The following is a 19,121-nucleotide window of genomic DNA, read 5'->3' as shown; positions in this document are numbered from 1 at the left end:
TCTTACACACCTAACTTGATCGTGCCATCGCTCTCCATTTGTAAAACTGATTTCATCAGCTGACAACCTTCCAAAGAATACAAATACAATCAAATCCCGGCACGATGAAGAATGTTCACTTTGGCAGACTTCACTCTCAAAGTGCCTTTAATCTCACTGTGTGAACTATTAATCTGAAAAGTTCACACCTCACTGGTGTGACCTGTAACTTTTATGGAGGCGTTCAAGCCTTGAGAGAGAATTGCTTGGCCCCAGATCCAAGCCCAGCGTTCTGACTGATGGGCTCTGTAAAGGCCTGGTTCGGCTTGACTGCAGCAAACCAAACTTGTCCTGATTCCTAGATTACTTTCTCCTGTCATTCCACAGACTCCACTAATAACGGGTTGTTATGGTTACCACAAGCAAACATGAATACATATAATGGCTTAGCCCACCCTGCAGGCATCCGTCAGTGGCGAGCTGACCCAGCCGTTACGTTGAGTTGTGGATGAGCCGGCACCGATACACCATTCCTAACAGTCTGTAAACGTGAGTAGGAATGTTTATTTGTGCCGCAGCGTCCCTAAATCCCCTGCGTAGTGTTTCAGGGTGTGCTCAGACTTGACAGCTGTGGTTCTGATTAAAAGGAACCCTAGTGCGATTGCTTTGTTTGTGCAGTTTGTTAGAGCAAGTGAGAACACTACCTTTTCAACTCTGACATGCACCAAATTAGCAGACCGACACCCCACCAACACATCCGTGTTCGCCCGCTTCCAAACGAACTCCGGTGCGGTTTGTTTGACGTATGAACAAAGTATGGACCAAAGACACCAAATGGATCAAACACATGATGTCACCAAATGTGACCCGAGACATTGCGTGAGAGAACAAGATGCTGGTGGTGGTTAGAATGGGCAGAGGGTAAACTTAAAGGCACCTCATTAACCTTTGAGTGCCCCTGCATGAGTGCGTCTGTACTATACTGGGGAAAAATGTACAAATACGCCCACGTACTCAAAACGCACTTCCTGCCGCAGAGAAATTCTTAGTGCTGTTTTGCCTCCTAAATGCATTTCGCCAGCTCTTCCTGAGTTTTCAGCTGGTGAAACTACCACCCCACTTACACAAACAATGGTTTCAGTAGCGCTTCAAACCTAACAGAGTTTGCTTGAATTCTGTTTCCAGTTTTTTTCCTTATCCGATGAATGGGAACACCTCAGCTTGGGAATGGTGAGAGGGGGAGGGACTCTGGGCCTGGGTGGAGCAATCAAAAGCCAGGGAAGCCAAAGTGGGCAGATGAATTGATGGGAAGGCCCAAAACGTCTTGGCGGCTCCACAGATGTGGTGTTGATGCCAGTGAAGAGTGCTCAGATTTTACTGGCAATGTAGGAAACCCTGCCATAGTCTGATGGCATCTGCTAAGCAAGCCACAAGTATGCCAAAACCATTCCCATGGTTGTCTTATGTAAGCTCATCAGACACACCGATTACCCCTTTCTCTCACTGAAAGAGCATTAGAACAAGACCAAAGAAAGTCATTTTCAAAAGCGTTTATATGCCTGGTTTCCCTCCGAAAAGCCTGTTTATTGCCATGGTGACAATGTTCTGTGATTTATGTAGCGTTCCATGTAAATGACTTTAAATGCTCCTGCCTGCCAGATAGATTTTTTTTATTAAGGCATGCTCTATAAAACCATACGCCACATGTGTTTGGAAAGGTGGCAGGAATTAAATACTAGCAATACCTGCTTTTGATTCTGGATTGGTTAGTAAAGCACTGCAGTCTTAGCTTAAATCAAATTTACCAACTGCTTGAGCAGAGAAATCATGAAATTAGGAGTGAACCCTTTGGAGAGGCTGCACGTTTCTTCTGATAAGTGTCAGGGCTGGGCCAAGAGTAGGCAGACCCCTAGTGGGTGGGTGGGGACCTGGTGGGCGGAGGCATGTGTGTTCGTCGGTGGAGGTTGGTATGTTAGGTAGGTGGAGGCTGGTGTGTTTGGCGGTGGAGGCTCATGTCTGGCACTGTGTGTACTTGTGCAGGAGAATCCCTACGTGATGCTGAAGGAGAACCATCAGGAGCTGGAGGAAAGCGAGCGCTACGAGGGCTTCTGCGTGGACATGTTGAGGGAGCTGGCTGACATCCTGAAGTTCAAGTACCGCATTAAGCTTGTGAGCGACGGTGTGTATGGTGTGCCCGGTGCCAACGGAACCTGGACTGGCATGGTGGGGGAGCTCATTGCCAGGGTGAGTGCCATTGGCCCAGGAAGGCCCATGAAGTGAGCCATGGTCCAGCCCTTTAGTGCAGTGATTATCAGAATAAATCAGAGGACTTAATAACAGGTAATAAAAATTACATCAAAACAATTACATTAAAAGTCATATATAGACTTGTTTCTGTAGATAACTGCAGATCCAAACAACTGCAGAGAGTGTATACTTGCACTTGATTCTAAAAGTATGTGTGTGTCTAAAAGTAGGTGTATCATGTGTATCTAAAAGTATCATTCATGTGCCCCATATCATCACTGCCTGTGTTTCTCCCCCATGTACACTGGTCTCCATTGTTTGTACCATACTGCCAAACCACTCAGGGTTTATAGTAATTATAGTCTTGGCACCAGATGCCTTGATTTACACAAAGAAATCTGCTGATTAGGAGAGATGCTTCTGAGTTCAGTAAAGCTTGTAGCTGCAATGGTTCTGGCTTCTGGTGTGTTAGCACTCAGATCCTCTCTGCCTCCACAACCTGCTGTGAGCGATGGCAGTCCATTAGCTAAGCGTTCAGCAATCAGAACGAATTACAGTACATTTCTTGACAATCATGTATATTCCAAAATGAGTTTATGCCCGTCGCTTTCTAGGCATGTCATTTATTCCGTCGACTCCGTTTAAGACTTTGAGCAGTCCTAAGGTTTCCAAACAGGGCATACTTAACAATTCACCAACAGGTCACAGTAAAATCTAGATCACTCAGGCATGAGCCGCACTGTCGTTCTGATATGGCCAACGAGATGTCCGCTGCATGGGCCGCACGGGGGCCTGGCGTAGTTAAAGACTGCTAAGCGCTCCTGTAGCTGGCCACGGTAATGCAAGCAATGGTTTGCTTTTCTCTCCCGGCCACAGGTTGCTTGTCCTAATGAATTTCAGTTAGCCCCTGCAGCCCTTAACAAACACAAACAGATGTGTTTAAACAGGCTCAGCTATGCATGAAGGGTATTCGTCCCATTTCTGACGCCCACTAACACACCCTTGATGAGACAGAAATTTCATATGCAGTAAATTCTGTTTGCCAGCGAGCCGTTGATCTTTTCAGCTACAGCATTATTTATTTAAAAACATGTCATGGCGGGATAGTAATTTATTCACCCCCTTTCCCTGGTCGGCCTCCTCTGCAGGGTGTGTGATCATCTTGACCGGATTTGTTTACGAATGAAAAGACAATGTAGTGTTCTTCTGTGTCCTAGGGAAGAGGTCAGGAGCAAAAGGGGTTTTTTGTTGGTTTTGGAGAGGATTAGGTGTTATTTGGGAACATTTGAGACGTTACCTGCCGCAGTTCTGCGGGTTAATCGAGGCCAGAGCCATTAAGGAATTAAAGAATGCCGTGCATGCTCTTCTGAACACGCTCCCACAGAGGTGTGACCTCCACGACACTCGGTGCGTTTGATCACGTTCCGCATGTGTGCATAAAGATGGGTGCCAAAGGGAGATGGTGAAGAACACTGAAACACCCACGGCTCGCCGACTGGGACGTGCTGGTCTGCAATGCCTCATCTGACCTCCTGGTCACCATCCAACAGAGTGGACTATGAGTGGATACAGTGGATTATTCATAACAGCGTTTTTGACGAAATGGCAATTCTTGGTTGAAACCAAAACCTGGCAGTGGACTTGGTCCTCTTCGTCTCCTCTGGACTGACGTGGGATTCCACTTGTGAAAGTCCATGTGACTCCACTACTGTGCTCACTTTCTTTGCCTTACTTGTAGAGCTCATGTAGTGCATAGCTGCTCATATCAGAATTATTGGCACCTTTGCCTCCAAAAAAATGGACCTGCCCCATCATACTTCATGGAGGTGGTCAAAACCCAGTCTGCATCTCTAGCCCTTCAAAATACAACCCAGCATCCTTCAAGGTGCATGGAACACATTTACCTGACACCTTTATCCAATGCATCTTACAATTAGCACTGAGTACAACTTGAGGGTTACAGGTCTTGGCAGTGGGGCTTGAACCAGCAACCTTCTAATTACAAGTCAAGTACCTTAACCACAGAGCTACTACTGCCTCAAGCCTCTTCTCTGTCCTAGCCCCCTGTTGGTGGAATGAAGTCCCACTGGTAGACCGAACAGCAGAGTCTTTTGCTGACTTCAAAAGTCGACTGAAATCTCATCTCTTTGAAAAGCATGTGAATGTAATCAAATCATGCACTTATAGGAAGATTTTAGATTCTCACTTGAAATGTTTTGTTTTTGCAGAGTATCTCTTCATTCTAATAGTGCTCGAATTGTTCTTGACATTTATAGCCTTGTATTATTGTATTGTATTGTATTGAACCTGAGCAATGACTCTCCTTTCTTGTAGTATCTCAGCTTTGAATTTGGAACCTATTTGTGCTACCTAAGGATTCTTTTCTGAGTAGGCGACTAAGCAATTCTATAAGTCGCCCTGGATAAAAGCGTCTGCTCAAACATGTGAATACCGTAGTCCGCGTATTGGCCAGGCCCTCGTGCTGTCGGGAGGCGCACCAGGTCTGTTGTGGAGGCATGCTTGTGATGGAACAGCTCCTAGGGTTACCTGAACAGTAATTTGAAATCGCTCTTTTGATGTCCTTATCAGCAGCCGTGTAATGGGTCCATACATCCAGCATTGTACATTCACGTTCTCAGGAGGGAGCACGAGACTTCTTCCTGTAATGACTTGCTGTGACTGCGTGAATATGTCAGCAGGGCGAAGGGAAACAGCATGCGTTCGCTAACTGTTTCGTATTTTCGTCGTGATTGAAATTATATGTATATTTTAATACTTTGTTGCATTTCTTCAAAATGTTTCGCTTTTGAGCTCCCCAATTCTTGCCACTTTTCCATTTTTGGCCCGATAGCAGTCAGCATCCTAAATTTCTTGTCTGTAATTTCGTACATGTACAGGACCGGATCTGCTGCTTCCGCGTGAGAAGCGAAGGCTCCGCAGTGTGGACTCCGAGCTCGGCCCGCTTCTGTCCGGGCATTCGGGGATTTCTGCAGAGGAGTGAACCTCCGAGGAAATGCGCACCGCCACGCTGGGAACCTCAGCCGATGCATTATTCAGTAGAGGCAGAGGCTCCTTTGATCCCCCTCTTCTTTCTTTCTGGGCAACAACCCCTGATGGAGTCAAAATCGTAAAAGCGTGGAAGTGGTAGAAAAAGACTACTGGGCTGCATTATTTAAAAGCACTGTATCCACTGTAATTCCCCCTGCTTTGAACAGTGGTGTAACCCACTAATCAATATTAATATACATTAGGAAGTTGAATTTTTCAACTGCAGTTATCGTTTCTTGCCCCTGTGACTTCTGTTTCTTCATCTGCCTCGTCCTGTTTCGTTCTTCGCACGGTGGGGCATAAACCCATTGTTTGTTTTTCGGTGTGAAGCTGTCTGACATAAACCATTAAGCAGTTGGAGAGACACCTTTACGGCACCGTTACCTCAGTTAGGAGACATGCAGGTTATGTTTTCTCCTCAGTGCTGAGGTTATTATGGGCAATTTTCATCATGGTCTTTAGGGACATTGGAGTGGAATAAAGAGATTTTTTTCTTTTTCTTTTTCCTGCACATAACTGTGGCGGTATGGAGGCTGGATGACACGTTGGAGGTTAACCACTGAGGGGCTCTGTGACAGGGCAAAGCTGGGAATGAGTCACTGTTTAACAATCATCACCACCAAACCGTTGTGAGAGCGCCGATTGTCCAGACACTTGACCTGTCTCCTGTCTGGTCATCCTGAAACGAGTTAACGTGGATGACGTGGGTGACGTGGACTCTTTCCTTTCTCCTCTTAAAAACACACGCAGTCAAGATAGTGCCTATTAGGCGCGATCTCCATGATATTGGGCATCGAGGCTGGCACCTGTGGCACTTCCCCCAGAAGGGGCAGCAAGCCCCCGACACATATACCCCTAGGTACCGTGAGATTAGCGGGACCCAGCCCCTGCACCACGGCCCTCGGCCCCCGGCCCCACGGATCTCACTGCTCCCGTTCCCCCCACTCAACAGCACCGCGCACGGTCACCTCTGTAATACAAGTACTTATCGCCACTCAACAAACAGATTGTTGACACATGGGTTGTAACACAGTGCCATCTTTCACAGTGCCATCCGTTTTATGCTTTTTTCTTCCTTTTGTGTTATTTATCTATTTTTCTCTGCATTTCACTGGTGTGATGTAGCTGTCATATCGCCTCCTAAGGCTTTGTTGACTGTGTATGCACTAGTGATTGTGTGTGTGCACGCGTGTGTGTGTGTGTGTGTGTGTGTGTGTGTGTGTGTGTGCGCTGCAGAAGGCTGACCTGGCTGTAGCTGCCCTGACCATCACAGCGGAGCGGGAGAAGGTCATCGATTTCTCCAAGCCTTTCATGACTCTGGGGATCAGCATAATGTACCGCGTACACTTGGTAAGGGCGCCCCACCGACTCCGCCCACTGACTCCACCCGCAAAGCTCCACCCCCACTGCCCTTCAGCCACACCCCCTCTAAACCCAGGGCCGCGAGCGCTAAACCAGAGCAGCCAGCAGAGAGAGAAAATGTGGAGGAAGATATATAGACACTGAGAGACAGAGGAGTGGAGGAACAGAGATGTAGAGACAGATGAAGAGAGGTGTGGAGAGAGAGCGGAGGTGAGACGGGGCTGAGGCCCGGGGAGGTGTGAGCCCTGCTGCAGTGCAGGGAACCAGCTGATCAATGTCCTGCTTTGCTGTACAATCCCACCCTCCTGCTGATTGTGACTTAAAGTAAAGTAAATGTACACACCAGCCCTGGAAATCCAATAGCTCTTTTATTTTTAAAAGTCCCGGGTGCTATTAATCAAAGCCTTCCGAAAAGCCAGGGTGACACATTGTATTGGCTGCGGGCTGGATGGGGCCGCTTTGGTGCGATCCGAGCAAACATTAATGCGATGTCCCGGTAGGGCAGTCACACACACACACAAACAAGCACACGCGCATGCACTGCACGCTTACTCCCTCCCTCACGCTGACAACATGTGTGGCAGGACACAGCTCCGTGCTCAAGCTCTGGAGAGAATGGATGGCAGAAGGTGTGGTATTAGCTGCTACACCTCTGCAGAAACGTCTAGTGCTCAGAACAACCCTCATCTGCATTCCTGCAGGCTGACGTACCTCTGCTCGGAGTGTTCCGCACTGCAGGACACACACACACACACACACACACAGAGGCGTTCTGCTTGCTGAAACAGCTCTACAAATGAAGGGTGGAAAAGGAGGGTGATTATGAGAGACAGGCCAAGCGAGAGCGTGAAAGACGAACAGCGATGGACAGTGACAGCAGAAGACAGACAGAGAGCGACAAAGCCAGACAACTATAGGAAAAAAGACAGAAGGTGCATGCCACGTGGGCCCCGCAGTAGTAACTCAGGGTGCAAGTGAGAGATTAGAGCCGCTCGTGCTATTCTGTAGAGCAGTTTCTAGTGCTCCTCTGTCTCAGTCTGTCCGTGAAGCGCTCGGATCCACTCTGGCCCTGGACAGCGTCTCGGCTGGTGTTCTACGGGGCCCAGGGCCTCACGGGGCCCCACGCAGTCTCCCACATGCGCTTGTTTAGAAATTATCCGCCTTGATTTTGATATTGATCCCACCTTGCCAACAAGGATCCCGTAATGATTATTCTGAGCTCCAAATGCAATTTTGCAAGTGATCAATGATAGAAAATGAAATAAAACATGGCCTCCAGTCTGGTTTTAATTACATTCCGGGTTTGTCTGTCCCCTGGCATCCCGGGCTGTTATTGTGCCATGTGACATGCAGCAGACCGTGACCGTATGCGTGAACATTCAGGGCGGTGGCATTTGTGTGTAGAATTGGCTGGAGCAGGTAGGAAGCAGAATGTGCTTGTGATTCTCCGGCTGCTGGCCACCACTGGGACATTTGTGCAGCCAACAATGGCGTGTATGAAGCTGGCTCCTCCGAAGACCCTCCCTGTGGAAGTGGGAGTGGCTAGAGAAGGCTAATTAGTGTGATGAGATAATTAGGGTGCTTTGCAGGGAGAAAAAATGACATTTATGAGATGCATTAAAGGACTGGGGCCATTCAGATGGAGTCTGTGTGTGTGTGTGTGTGTGTGTGTGTGTGAGTGATAGAGATACCCTCTGCCCTGCAGACAGTAAAGCCTCTTCCTCCAGGCCTTCTGTCTTCCTGCAGCCTCTCTGATTGGCCGCACACTCCCTTTATGTGTATTTCAAGGTGTCAGATGTGGGGAAAGCACCCCCACCCACCAATCCCTGCCCCCCAACACCCTCACCCACCACCCCCACCAGCCTTCACTGGTGCTGCTCGAAGTCCTGGCCCCGGATGCCAGCGCGGGAGCCCATGCCCAAGCGCTTGCAGGATGAAACAGCACCGGCCAGCTGTTCTCCAGCTGTTCACGCCTGCCGCACCTGCTCAGCTCAGCACAGAAACAGATCTAGACTGTGACCTTTCTGTCATTTAATAAATATTATTGGTGATGAAGACCCACCATGTATACCAATGTTGGTGGTAAAGCACTGAAGGGTGATGGATGGGCTGACTATAATTTCCCACACAATTTAGGGTGAGGGTTAGGATTAGGATTAGGATTAGGATTAGGATTAGGAGTAGGGTTAGGTTTAGGATTAGGAGTAGGAGTAGGGTTAGCGTTAGGGTTAGGATTAGGAGTAGGGTTAGGATTAGGGTTAGGATTAGGATTAGGGTTAGGATTAGGAGTAGGGTTAGGTTTAGGGTTAGGATTAGGGTTAGGATTAGGATTAGGAGTAGGGTTAAATTTAAGATTAGGGTTAGGAGTAGGATTAGGATTAGGGTTAGGAGTAGGGTTAGTATTAGGGTTAGGGTTAGGATTAGGAGTAGGGTTAGGATTAGAATTAGGATTAGGAGTAGGGTTAGGGTTAGGGTTAGGGTTAGGATTAGGGTTAGGGTTATGTTTAGGATTAGGGGTAGAGTTAGGATTACCACCTCACACAGCTGACTATTTTGACAGTTCTCCTCCCAGACAAAATGTTTCCTGGTTTGTCACAGACAGAAGCTTCACTCCAAACCTCCAGCACATGCAGCTGTAGACAAACACATTACTTAAGGGGCTTTGATGTGTGAGCGCATGTAGTGGGAGGTGTAGAGGCGGATTAGGCCCTGGGCCACGCCACGATGGCTCACACTTGGGTAGCTAGTGAGCCTCGTCGCTCTGTGTCAGCCTGCTCCTTTGACGGAGCCCCACCATGGTTCCACACAGCACAGAGCTCGGTGTAGGGCGAGAGCGCCTTGCATGTAAACACAGCTATCACACAACGCTCACAAGTAAACACGCCTATCACACACTGTTCATGAGTAAACACGGCTATCATACTCTGCTCATGAATAAACACGGTTATCACATGCTGTTCACAAGTAAACAGAGCTATCCAGCTACTACAGCGGATGTTGGTGTGCTCTGTTCTCTGCTTCTTTCTCTCTCTCCCTCTTCCTCTCCCTCTCTCTCTCTTACTCCCTTTCTCTCTCTCTCTCTCTCTCTCTCTCAATCCCTTTCTCTCTCTAGCAGCTGGCTTGTGTCGAGCACCACTGCCTCTGCTCCTTGTGATGTTGATTGTGCCTTTATGTAAATTAAAGAGCACATTCATAGGAGCGCTGTAAACAAAAGCCCCTCCCCCTCAGCTCCAAACAGACTGCCAACGGCGACAAACTCCAGTGAAGCCCGGCGAGTGCCGGCCGCGAGCTCCCTGGCACTGTGCCACAGTATGATTAGCGTTGTCGGGCGGCTGGACAGCCAGGCACGTGAGCTGGCGGGGGCACAAGACCACACTCGCAGCACATGGCATGCTCTCTGTTCTCCAGAGTCCTGTTGCTGCATTAATGCCACTGTTTAGTGCTACAGTGCATGTGTCTGAAGCAAGAACATGATTGGCTTTGATGAGTGAGTTTGATTGGCTCTGGTGCATGAGCCAAATTGACGCTGACGCGTGAACGTGATTGGCTTTGATGTGTGAACATTATTTGCTGTGATTCATTAATGTGATTGGCTGTGATACATGAACGTGATTGGCTGTGATGCGTGAACATGATTGGCTCTAATGCGTGAACATGATTTGCTGTAATTCATGAACGTGATTGGCTGTGATGCGTGAATGTGATTGGCTCTGATGCGTTAACATGATTTACTGTGATTCATGAATGTGATTGGCTGTGATGCATGAACATGATTGGCTCTGATACGTGAACATGATTGGCTCTGATGCGTGAATATGATTGGCTCTGATGCGTGAACACGATCTAATGCGTGAACACGATCTAATGCATAAACATGATTGGCTCTGATGCGTGAATATGATTGGCTCTAATACGTGAACACAATCTAATGCATAAACATGATTGGCTCTGATGGGTGAGCTCAATTGGCTGTAATTCGTGAGCGTGATTGGCTCTGATGCGTGAATGTGATCAGCTCTGATGCGTGAATGCAATAGGCTCAGATGTATGAACGTGATTGGCTCAGATTCATGAACGTGATCTGATGCGCAAGCAGCTCGGATCGCCCCATAATCATCACATTTGTGCGTTGGGCGAGAGTGTCCTGCACAGACATGCCCCCTTTAAATCAGGGCTGTAATTACAGCTCTTCCAGACTCCAGTTTAACTCCTATGTCACTCAATTATCCTAATGTGGGCATGGGGGCGGGGGTATTTAATCAGCACAGCACTGTAAACTGGTTCCTCCTGCAGTTATATGGGCTTTATCGCATTCTTGTGCTGGAGGCTTTATGAAACAGTTGGAAAGCTGCAGTTAATTACACCACATCATGTGTGGATTCCCATTTTCCTACGCTGAACATTTTGTTTACGTCTCCTTTTCCAAGGTGTCTGTAACGCACGTTTATTAAACTCTATGGTTTCACAGTAACTACCTCACTGTTAGGATACTGGTCCGTTGTTGTTGGCCACAGATTTTCTATGTGACCACAGAAGGACCCGAGCTAATTGGTTCTGACTGTTGTACAGGGACCGTTTTTCTCTGTGTCAGCAGTAATTGGATTCTTTCCATGCACAGCAAAGAACTAGAGGTAGAAAACTAAGTGTTTGCTTTTAACCAAACAAGCCACTGCAGTTAGCACCTTTTTTGCCTCAGCGTACATTTGAAATGTACTGAAATGAAGCAAAATTCAAGGTCAGAGAAAATACTGCGTTTGACTGTTCCAGCCCTCATTTTGCCTATTTTTAGGGAAGAAGACCGGGCTATTTTTCCTTCCTGGACCCCTTTTCCCCAGGGGTCTGGCTCTTCATGCTGCTGGCGTACCTGGCAGTTAGCTGTGTGCTATTCCTTGTGGCCAGGTAAATATCCAGCTCCACACTGACACCTGCTGGCCAGTGGCATAACTGACCCTTATTTACCCTTATTTCTCAAAGACCCCCAAAAAGAAATTATTGTTCACTGCAAATTTTCTGTAATGTGAATGTAAACCATTTTTGTTAGTTTGTTTTTATTTTTCAAGCCTTTATGCCTTGGTAGATTTCTGTCAAGAAGAAAGTTTCGCTAACACACACACACACACACACAAACACACACACACACACACACACACACACACACACACATATGTATATAAATATGCATCAATCAGCCATAGCATTAAAACCACTGACAGTTGAAGTGAATAACATTTATTATCTCATTACAATGGCACCTGTCAAGGGGTGAGATACATTAGGCAGCAAGTGAACAGTCGGTTCTTGAAGTTCATGTCTTGGAAACAGGAAAAAGGGGTAAACGCCAGGATGTGAGACTTAGACAAGGGCCAAACTGTGATGTCTTAAGCACTGGGTCAGAGCGCCTCTAAAAGGCAGGTCCTGTGGAGTGTCCCTGCTGTGCTGTAGTGACCTGTAGTCAAGGTGTTGACTCCACGTCCAAATTCCCCAGATCGTAGTCCAATCGAGCATCCATGGGATGTGCTGGACAAACAAGTATAAATCATGCAGTCCCCACCGTGCAACGTCTTGTTGCCAGACAGCACGTGACGTCTTCAGAGGTCTTACGGAGTCCATGTCTCAACAGGACACCGCTGTTTTGATGGCCCAAGGGGGATTTACAAAATATTAGATAGGTAGTTTTAATGTTATGGCTGGCTCATGTGTGATACACACACACACACACACACACACACATACAAACACATCCTGTGTTTCCTCAGCCTTCAGGGACTACAGCTGACTTCATGCTATTTCGATTGTTAATGCAGTTCCTGACTCTTCCCATTTGCTCTCTCTGCTTCCTTCTCCCGGAGTTCAGGCTCACCCCCTACGAATGGTACAACCCACACCCTTGCCTGAAGGGCCGCTGTAGCCTGCTCATTAACCAGTACTCCCTGGGGAACAGTTTCTGGTTCCCTGTAGGGGGATTCATGCAGCAGGGTTCCACCATTGCCCCTAGAGCACTCTCCACACGTTGCGTCAGTGGAGTATGGTAAGAGTACACACATAGGTACACACACACATGCACACACTCTCTCTTCCTGTCTCTCTTAAACACCACTTTATTAACCCCGTGACCACCGGTCTGCACCTCCACTGTCTGTTTTCCTGCTGTTAGTGCACCACTGTTCACACTGACACCAAGGTCAAAGAAAGCAGGTGTGTGTGCAGTAGCCATGGGGCGTGTTTAGACCTCTTCCTCAGGCGCCAGCAGCACACGGCACCCTTCAGTCGCTGACCTTCCTGCTCTGATATCCTGCTGTTTCCGTGCTCTCGGACTCGGGGGTGCGCTGTCGTGCAGGTGGGCTTTCACACTGATCATCATCTCCTCCTACACGGCCAACCTGGCTGCCTTCCTCACCGTGCAGAGGATGGAGGTGCCCATCGAATCCGTGGACGACCTGGCCGACCAGACAGCCATCGAGTACGGCACCATGCACGGCGGCTCTACCATGACCTTCTTCCAGGTGAGCTGCCGTCCGAGTGCCAAGGCACGGGAACTTCTCCCTGCATCGACGGCCTGCCATTGGGCTTACGGGCGCGTAGCTAACGGGTTCATGTGTCCCCAGGCGTGATGTCAATGGCACTGCTTTGCAGGGGCCCGTTCAGGCCGCAAGCTTTTCTAAACCGTTCGCCCGAGCCTCTCTCCATCACGCCTGCTCCAAACATCAACTCTTTCATTAGTCATATCCGTCACTCTACGCGTACAAGCAGCAGTGAACCTGTGAGCTCACAGGTCTCCTGGGCTTGGGCTGCAGAGCCCGAGGAGACACTGACCCGTTCCCGCCCTCCTCCAGAACTCCCGCTACCAGACGTACCAGCGCATGTGGAACTTCATGCACTCCAAGCAGCCCAGCGTGTTCGTGAAAAGCACAGAGGAGGGCATTGCACGCGTGCTCAACTCCAACTACGCCTACCTGCTGGAGAGCACCATGAACGAGTACCACAGACAACGCAACTGCAACCTCACGCAGATAGGGGGCCTCCTGGACACCAAGGGCTATGGCATCGGCATGCCCCTGGGTGAGCAGCCAGACCCTGGCGCCACGGCTACTGTAACCTGGTGATGTGGAGTCGGAGGTAACATTGGGGGGTGGTGTTTTTTTGGTGCTTTGCTGAGCAGGTTCGGTGTACCGGGACGAGTTTGACCTGGCCATCCTCAGGCTGCAAGAGGAAAACCGGCTGGAGATCCTGAAGAGAAAATGGTGGGATGGCGGAAAATGTCCGAAAGAAGAGGACCATCGAGCCAAAGGTGACGAGATCCCCTTGCTACCTGCTGTCTTTGTGTGTGTGTGTGTGTGTGTGTGTGTGTGTGTGTATGGGTATGTGGGTGTCTGTGAGGTCCCATGCTTCAAAGGCCTAAACGTGAGTATTTATGTGGGTGTGTGAATCCACATACATGTGTGTGTGCATGCGTGTGTGTGTGCGTGTGTGTGTCGTGCAGGTCTAGGCATGGAGAACATCGGGGGCATATTTGTGGTTCTGGTGTGTGGGCTGCTCGTGGCGATCTGCATGGCCGTGCTGGAGTTTGTCTGGATGCTGCGCCAGACGCCCGGAACAGAGGTGAGAGGGACCCATTTTACCTGCTTCTGCTTTGTGTCCTTCGCCCCGCCCACATGCCTCCCATCCTGAGCCCCGCACCCTGCCCCGCCCAGCCCTGCTCCACCCACCACACAGCACAAACACAGAAGAATATACCTCACATAGGCCCTGGTCTCTGATGGCCTCTGCTGGTCTGTGCTGCCTCCAGGTAGTCCCTTAAAGGGACTGGATTTTTTACGATGCAAATTCTGAATTCAGTTTCGATTTCTCACATACTATGAATGTATAATTGTTGTCTTGTTGTGTCGTTCATTAGCAATATATGCCAGACTGGATTGTTTTAAAGAAAACACTGTGACTGTTTTAAAGGAAACACATTTTTGCTAAATAAAACTTCAGAATGTGTCAGTGGAACCCCAAGACGTGAATTCTTTGTGGTGGGTGTGTACACATGAAAGGGTCTGTTTACAAACTTTCTGGTAATGGTTAAAAAAAAAGATGATTAAATATGTCTGAGAGCACTGTGTTCTGACACCATATGGGAACGTGCCATTTTTGCCATCTGTGTGGGGGAAACAGAGTGTAGGACTCTGGGCTCTTGTGTGCGTCCTGAAACCATCTGTCTGCTGTGTGTAAATGAACTGGGTTGATGTGGGTGTGTGCTGACTGGTAACCATTTGGAAACAAATGGTTTAGATCTCTGTTTTCCCATTGGTTCCACTTTCACTCATCTTACCAACTAATATCTAAACGTTTCGAAACGTTCTTGGCAGGACATGAGGGTCAAGGTTGACTTCCATTATGCGACCTTCCAGTCAAACTCTGAGTTCATCTACGTTTTTAAAATTCACAGTAACAGGGAATCAGCATTGTTAGTGTGTGCTGTGTTTTAAGTGACCACAAATGCCCAGGTTGGTGTGTGTAGCTCTGGAGAGGTTAGGAACATCACATGGTCACATGCTTTCAGCACTGCATGTATACAAGCCCACTGCCTTCAGGCCAACACTGGCCAGAGCAACATGGATGAAATGGTGTGTTCATATGCTTGTGTGTGTGTGTGTGTGTTGGTTATATGTGTGTGTGAATGAGCATGTCTGTATGTTGGTGTGTTTGTGTGTGTGTGTGCTTGTGTTGTTGTTCATTTTTCAAAGCCTATGCTAGAATTGGCATGTCTGAAAGGGCAGACAGTGGCTGATGGGCATACGCCTTACAGGCTGCTGTGAGTGGGAGCAGTCAGTGCTGTGTGTGGAATGTGATTGGTCCACTACTCTGTGATGTCAGCTGTCCCCGTGCACCACTGTGGCAGTGCAGCCCAGCGCTTTGGCTTGACCTCTGTCAGCTGACCACTGATCTATCCACAGACGTCGTCCAGACAGCCGTACCCAGCCCCATGCACAGCACGCCAGAGAACTTCACACCACTACAACGCACCATTACAAAGGCTGTGCATAAGAGGCTTTGATACCATGTTGAATCAACCATAGACTGCTATAATATTAAAAGTTAAAGGAATTTGTGACCGGAAATCACATACACATATAGAGTTCAAGTTTAAACGAGGTTTCTGTAGTTTTGCTGAAGGCGAACGGTGCTAACGAAGTGAAACAATACTGGCTCACATTAGCATGACAAAAATTGCAGGTTGAAATCTCACACCTGTTTAGCGAACACCTTTTCTTAGAGCCATAAATATACTCGCAACAGAAGAGAATGTGAAGATGTTTGGCATTTGTACAAAAGGGAACTTAGAAGAGGCTTTTGAGATGGTTCCTACACACTTGGGTAATTCTGAAATATAAGGCGACATTGGAAGAGCACAAAGCAATATAAACAAGGGCTTCATTTTGTATGCAGTCATGTTGTATGCAGACCACGAGGATATCAGACCATGTCATGTCTTACAGGCACCATGGAAACGGTAGACTATGGTCTTGCTTCTTGTTAGCAGGTTTAGTCTCATAACTGCGGGGCATGACTACTGTAGCAGGTTATTAGGGAGGCCTTTAGGTATGCGCTGAGTCATGTGGGCTTGAGTTTTGTTCGAACCGTTCCTTTACTGAGGAGGTGTGGAGAGTTCGTGACTCTCTGGAGATCCACAATGGCCTCTCCTTGCTTCTGCACTTAGTTTTCTGGGCAGAGTGTCAGTTACGCAGAGTTCCTGTGTTATTTTGATCAGTGTGCTGCCTATGCTGCCTGCAGTGTGTCAGTGAGTCCCCCTGGCCTCTTTCTCTCTCTCTCTCTCTCTGTCTCTCTCTCTCTCTCTCTCTCTCTGTCTCTCTCTCTCTCTCTCTCTCTCTCTCTCTGTCTCTCTCTCTCTCCCCCCTCCTCTGTGTGTGTGCATCTCACAGCTGTCGGTGTGTGAGGAGATGCTACGGGAGCTCCATGGCATCGTGCTGTGTCAGGACGGCCTGCAGCTGCGTCGGCACCGCGGGGCCGCCCCGCTACGGCCCCGGCCCCTCGGCCCGGACGAGCGGCAGGCACACGCCGCTGCCAGCCTGAGCAACGGCAAGCTGTGCATGGGCACGGGGATGGGCGCGGGCGTAGGCCTGCCAGAGCCCCTCTCCCACAGACTGCAGGAGGCGGCCCTGGTGGTGCGTAGCTGTAGCCACGTGCACATCTGCCCCGAGTGCCGGCGCTTCCAGGGGCACCGCGGGCGTCCCGGTGCCCCGCCTGGCACCTCGCCCGCCCTCAGTGAGGAGAGCGCAGAGTGGGACAAGACGACCAACAGCAGTGAGCCCGAATAAGAGGCCCCGGCCCACCTCATTGCCATTGGGGCACCGATCTGGAGCCGGGCTTCAGCGGAACCCCGGGGCAACGGAAACCATGAGCTTGGTGGAACATGTGCGTCAGAGGGCGGAACTCTCCTTTCAGCACAGACCATCAGAACTCCCACACTCCGAGGTGTTTGGATTTCATAGGGTGTCCACTCATCGTACAAACTACCCCCACTGGACAGGGGTCCGGTCACTGTGTACACAACCCCCACTGGACAGGAGCCGGACACTGTGTACACAACCCCCACTAGACGGGTCTGGACACTGTATACACTACCCCCACTGGACAGGGGTCCGGTCACTGTATACACTACCCCCACTGGACAGGGGTCCGGTCACTGTATACACTACCCCCACTGTCATCTGCTCTGAATATCATTTTTGGAGCAAACCAAGGGACTTTGTACTATGCAGTATATTTTTCTCTGGTCTTATTGTGCTGTCAGTTTTATTTTTAAGTTATTTCTCTTTTGGTTGTGATATGAGTATATTACAGTTGCTGTTATCTTGCTCTCACAACCATCACGCTTACTTTTATTTTGTGTGACCAGTGGAGAGACTTGCTTTACAGCTGACAGCTGCAGACGACCCACTTTACAACCCGTGACATTCTGGAACACTTTACACATCGTCAGATCTTTTTTTAAAGTGCCAAATAAACTTTGTATGGATTTTGTTCTGTTCCAGTATCATGGCCTTGAGGACGTGACTACAAAGAGAACATAAAACCACAGTGGTCTGTTTTTAATTATAGTGTTATTCTATTAAAATAGATTTTAAAGATATTTCTGGAGGTTTGATGTGCATGTTAGATGGTTTTCAACATTGCCGATCTAGAGTACACGAGTGAAAGTTTCTGCTGTTCTGATGTTTTGCCCAGAAATTTTAAAGCCCTCATCGACAGTGTAGGTAATGGCTAGAGCTTGGACTAGGCTTCAATGCTCATCTCTGGTTGTTCAAGCATGACACAAGACCAGTGATTATAAGGCATTATTTGGCAGAACAACTGTTTAAGTTCTCATTAAGTGAGAACAATTTTCATTTTCACAACCTTGTGGTCTGAAATATAAAATTAGCAGGGTAAGAAAGAACTTACCATCAGCCTGGCAACAGTTTCAACCCAAAATGCCAGTCACAACATTATAATTCTCCAGTTACACACTCTGAAGTTCATCTCTGAGTCATTTGCTGATAGAGACATAACTGGACAGACATTGACTTCTTCATCCAAACCACATGGTTCCATTTGGGCTCCGTGTTTATGGCCTTTGAGTGTTCAGCACACGCAGTGTCAGAGGAACTCTTATATTTAAGTCGACGTGTCATAAGGACAGGAGATGAGCACCTTAGCAGGTGTTTCCTCACGCTGTCTGGTCCAGATCATTCACGACTCTCAGTGTGTAGAGAAATGAAGACTTGACATGTAAGGTCACTCCAAAAAAAGGGTTCTAAACTAAACTTCAACACTTTTCCTAAATTCCAATAAATATATTTTGAACAAAAGGCATTTGTCTAGAAGAAAACTCATATGTAAATCATTTTAAACTATACTCTTAAAGTGCAAAGTTACACCAACAACACTATATCTGTGTCAGATTTGCATTGTGTTAAGACAAATGACATTCACTTGCGTTCTTCAGCTGTTCCATGCTGCGCTTAAAGCGCTTACTGCAGTTCATTTCCTTCCAGAGTTTCAGCAGGCTGACATTCCTTCATCTTCAACCTTTTCCCCCCTTTTTTTTTTTTAAGAACAGATCTGAGTTCAGCCTAAAAGTTTCTCTGCAATGTGAGGGGCATACATCTGTAATAAAGAACAGTGCATGTGGTTCTTTGAGAGGTTGACCTTGATAGTGAAGATGGACGCTGCCTGGAGTGGAGTCTCTCTTCCAGATTCTGGAGCTCCTTCTGCAGGGAGGCGCAGCGCTGCGCGGAATGCAATATCAGGCTGTGTGGTTGCCATTCCCATCACGGAGCGTTTGAAGGCTGAGGTGAATGTGTCTCTCTTAACTTTCCGCATGTGTAGACATAGGTGGCAGAATCAGGGATTCCTGGTGCAGCTGCGGTGGATGCTCGTGTGTGATCGCACGCATGAAACGTCCCATGGTGTGTCCCTCATCACACAAGGACAGACAC

The 19,121-nt window shown here is 48.3% G+C and overlaps 1 protein-coding gene across 1 annotated transcript in view; it reads left to right on the top strand.

Annotated features, from left to right (window-relative positions):
* Positions 1-18,465, top strand: part of grik4 (glutamate receptor, ionotropic, kainate 4) — a 213,327-nt gene extending 194,862 nt beyond the window's left edge. The window contains exons 12-20 of the mRNA XM_035534393.1: positions 2,020-2,223; positions 6,511-6,624; positions 11,426-11,535; positions 12,491-12,664; positions 12,974-13,139; positions 13,470-13,695; positions 13,796-13,924; positions 14,117-14,235; positions 16,563-18,465. Of these exons, the coding sequence (XP_035390286.1) occupies positions 2,020-2,223; positions 6,511-6,624; positions 11,426-11,535; positions 12,491-12,664; positions 12,974-13,139; positions 13,470-13,695; positions 13,796-13,924; positions 14,117-14,235; positions 16,563-16,958 (1,638 nt within the window). The 3' untranslated portion in view covers positions 16,959-18,465. The remainder of the gene's footprint in view (positions 1-2,019; positions 2,224-6,510; positions 6,625-11,425; positions 11,536-12,490; positions 12,665-12,973; positions 13,140-13,469; positions 13,696-13,795; positions 13,925-14,116; positions 14,236-16,562) is intronic.
* Positions 18,466-19,121: the final 656 nt, after the last annotated feature.

Source organism: Electrophorus electricus, chromosome 15, assembly GCF_013358815.1.
Source record: "Electrophorus electricus isolate fEleEle1 chromosome 15, fEleEle1.pri, whole genome shotgun sequence".
Lineage (NCBI taxonomy): Eukaryota > Metazoa > Chordata > Actinopteri > Gymnotiformes > Gymnotidae > Electrophorus > Electrophorus electricus.
The sequence above is the reverse complement of the archived record's forward strand: the minus strand, read 5'-3'. Positions and strand labels throughout refer to the sequence as shown.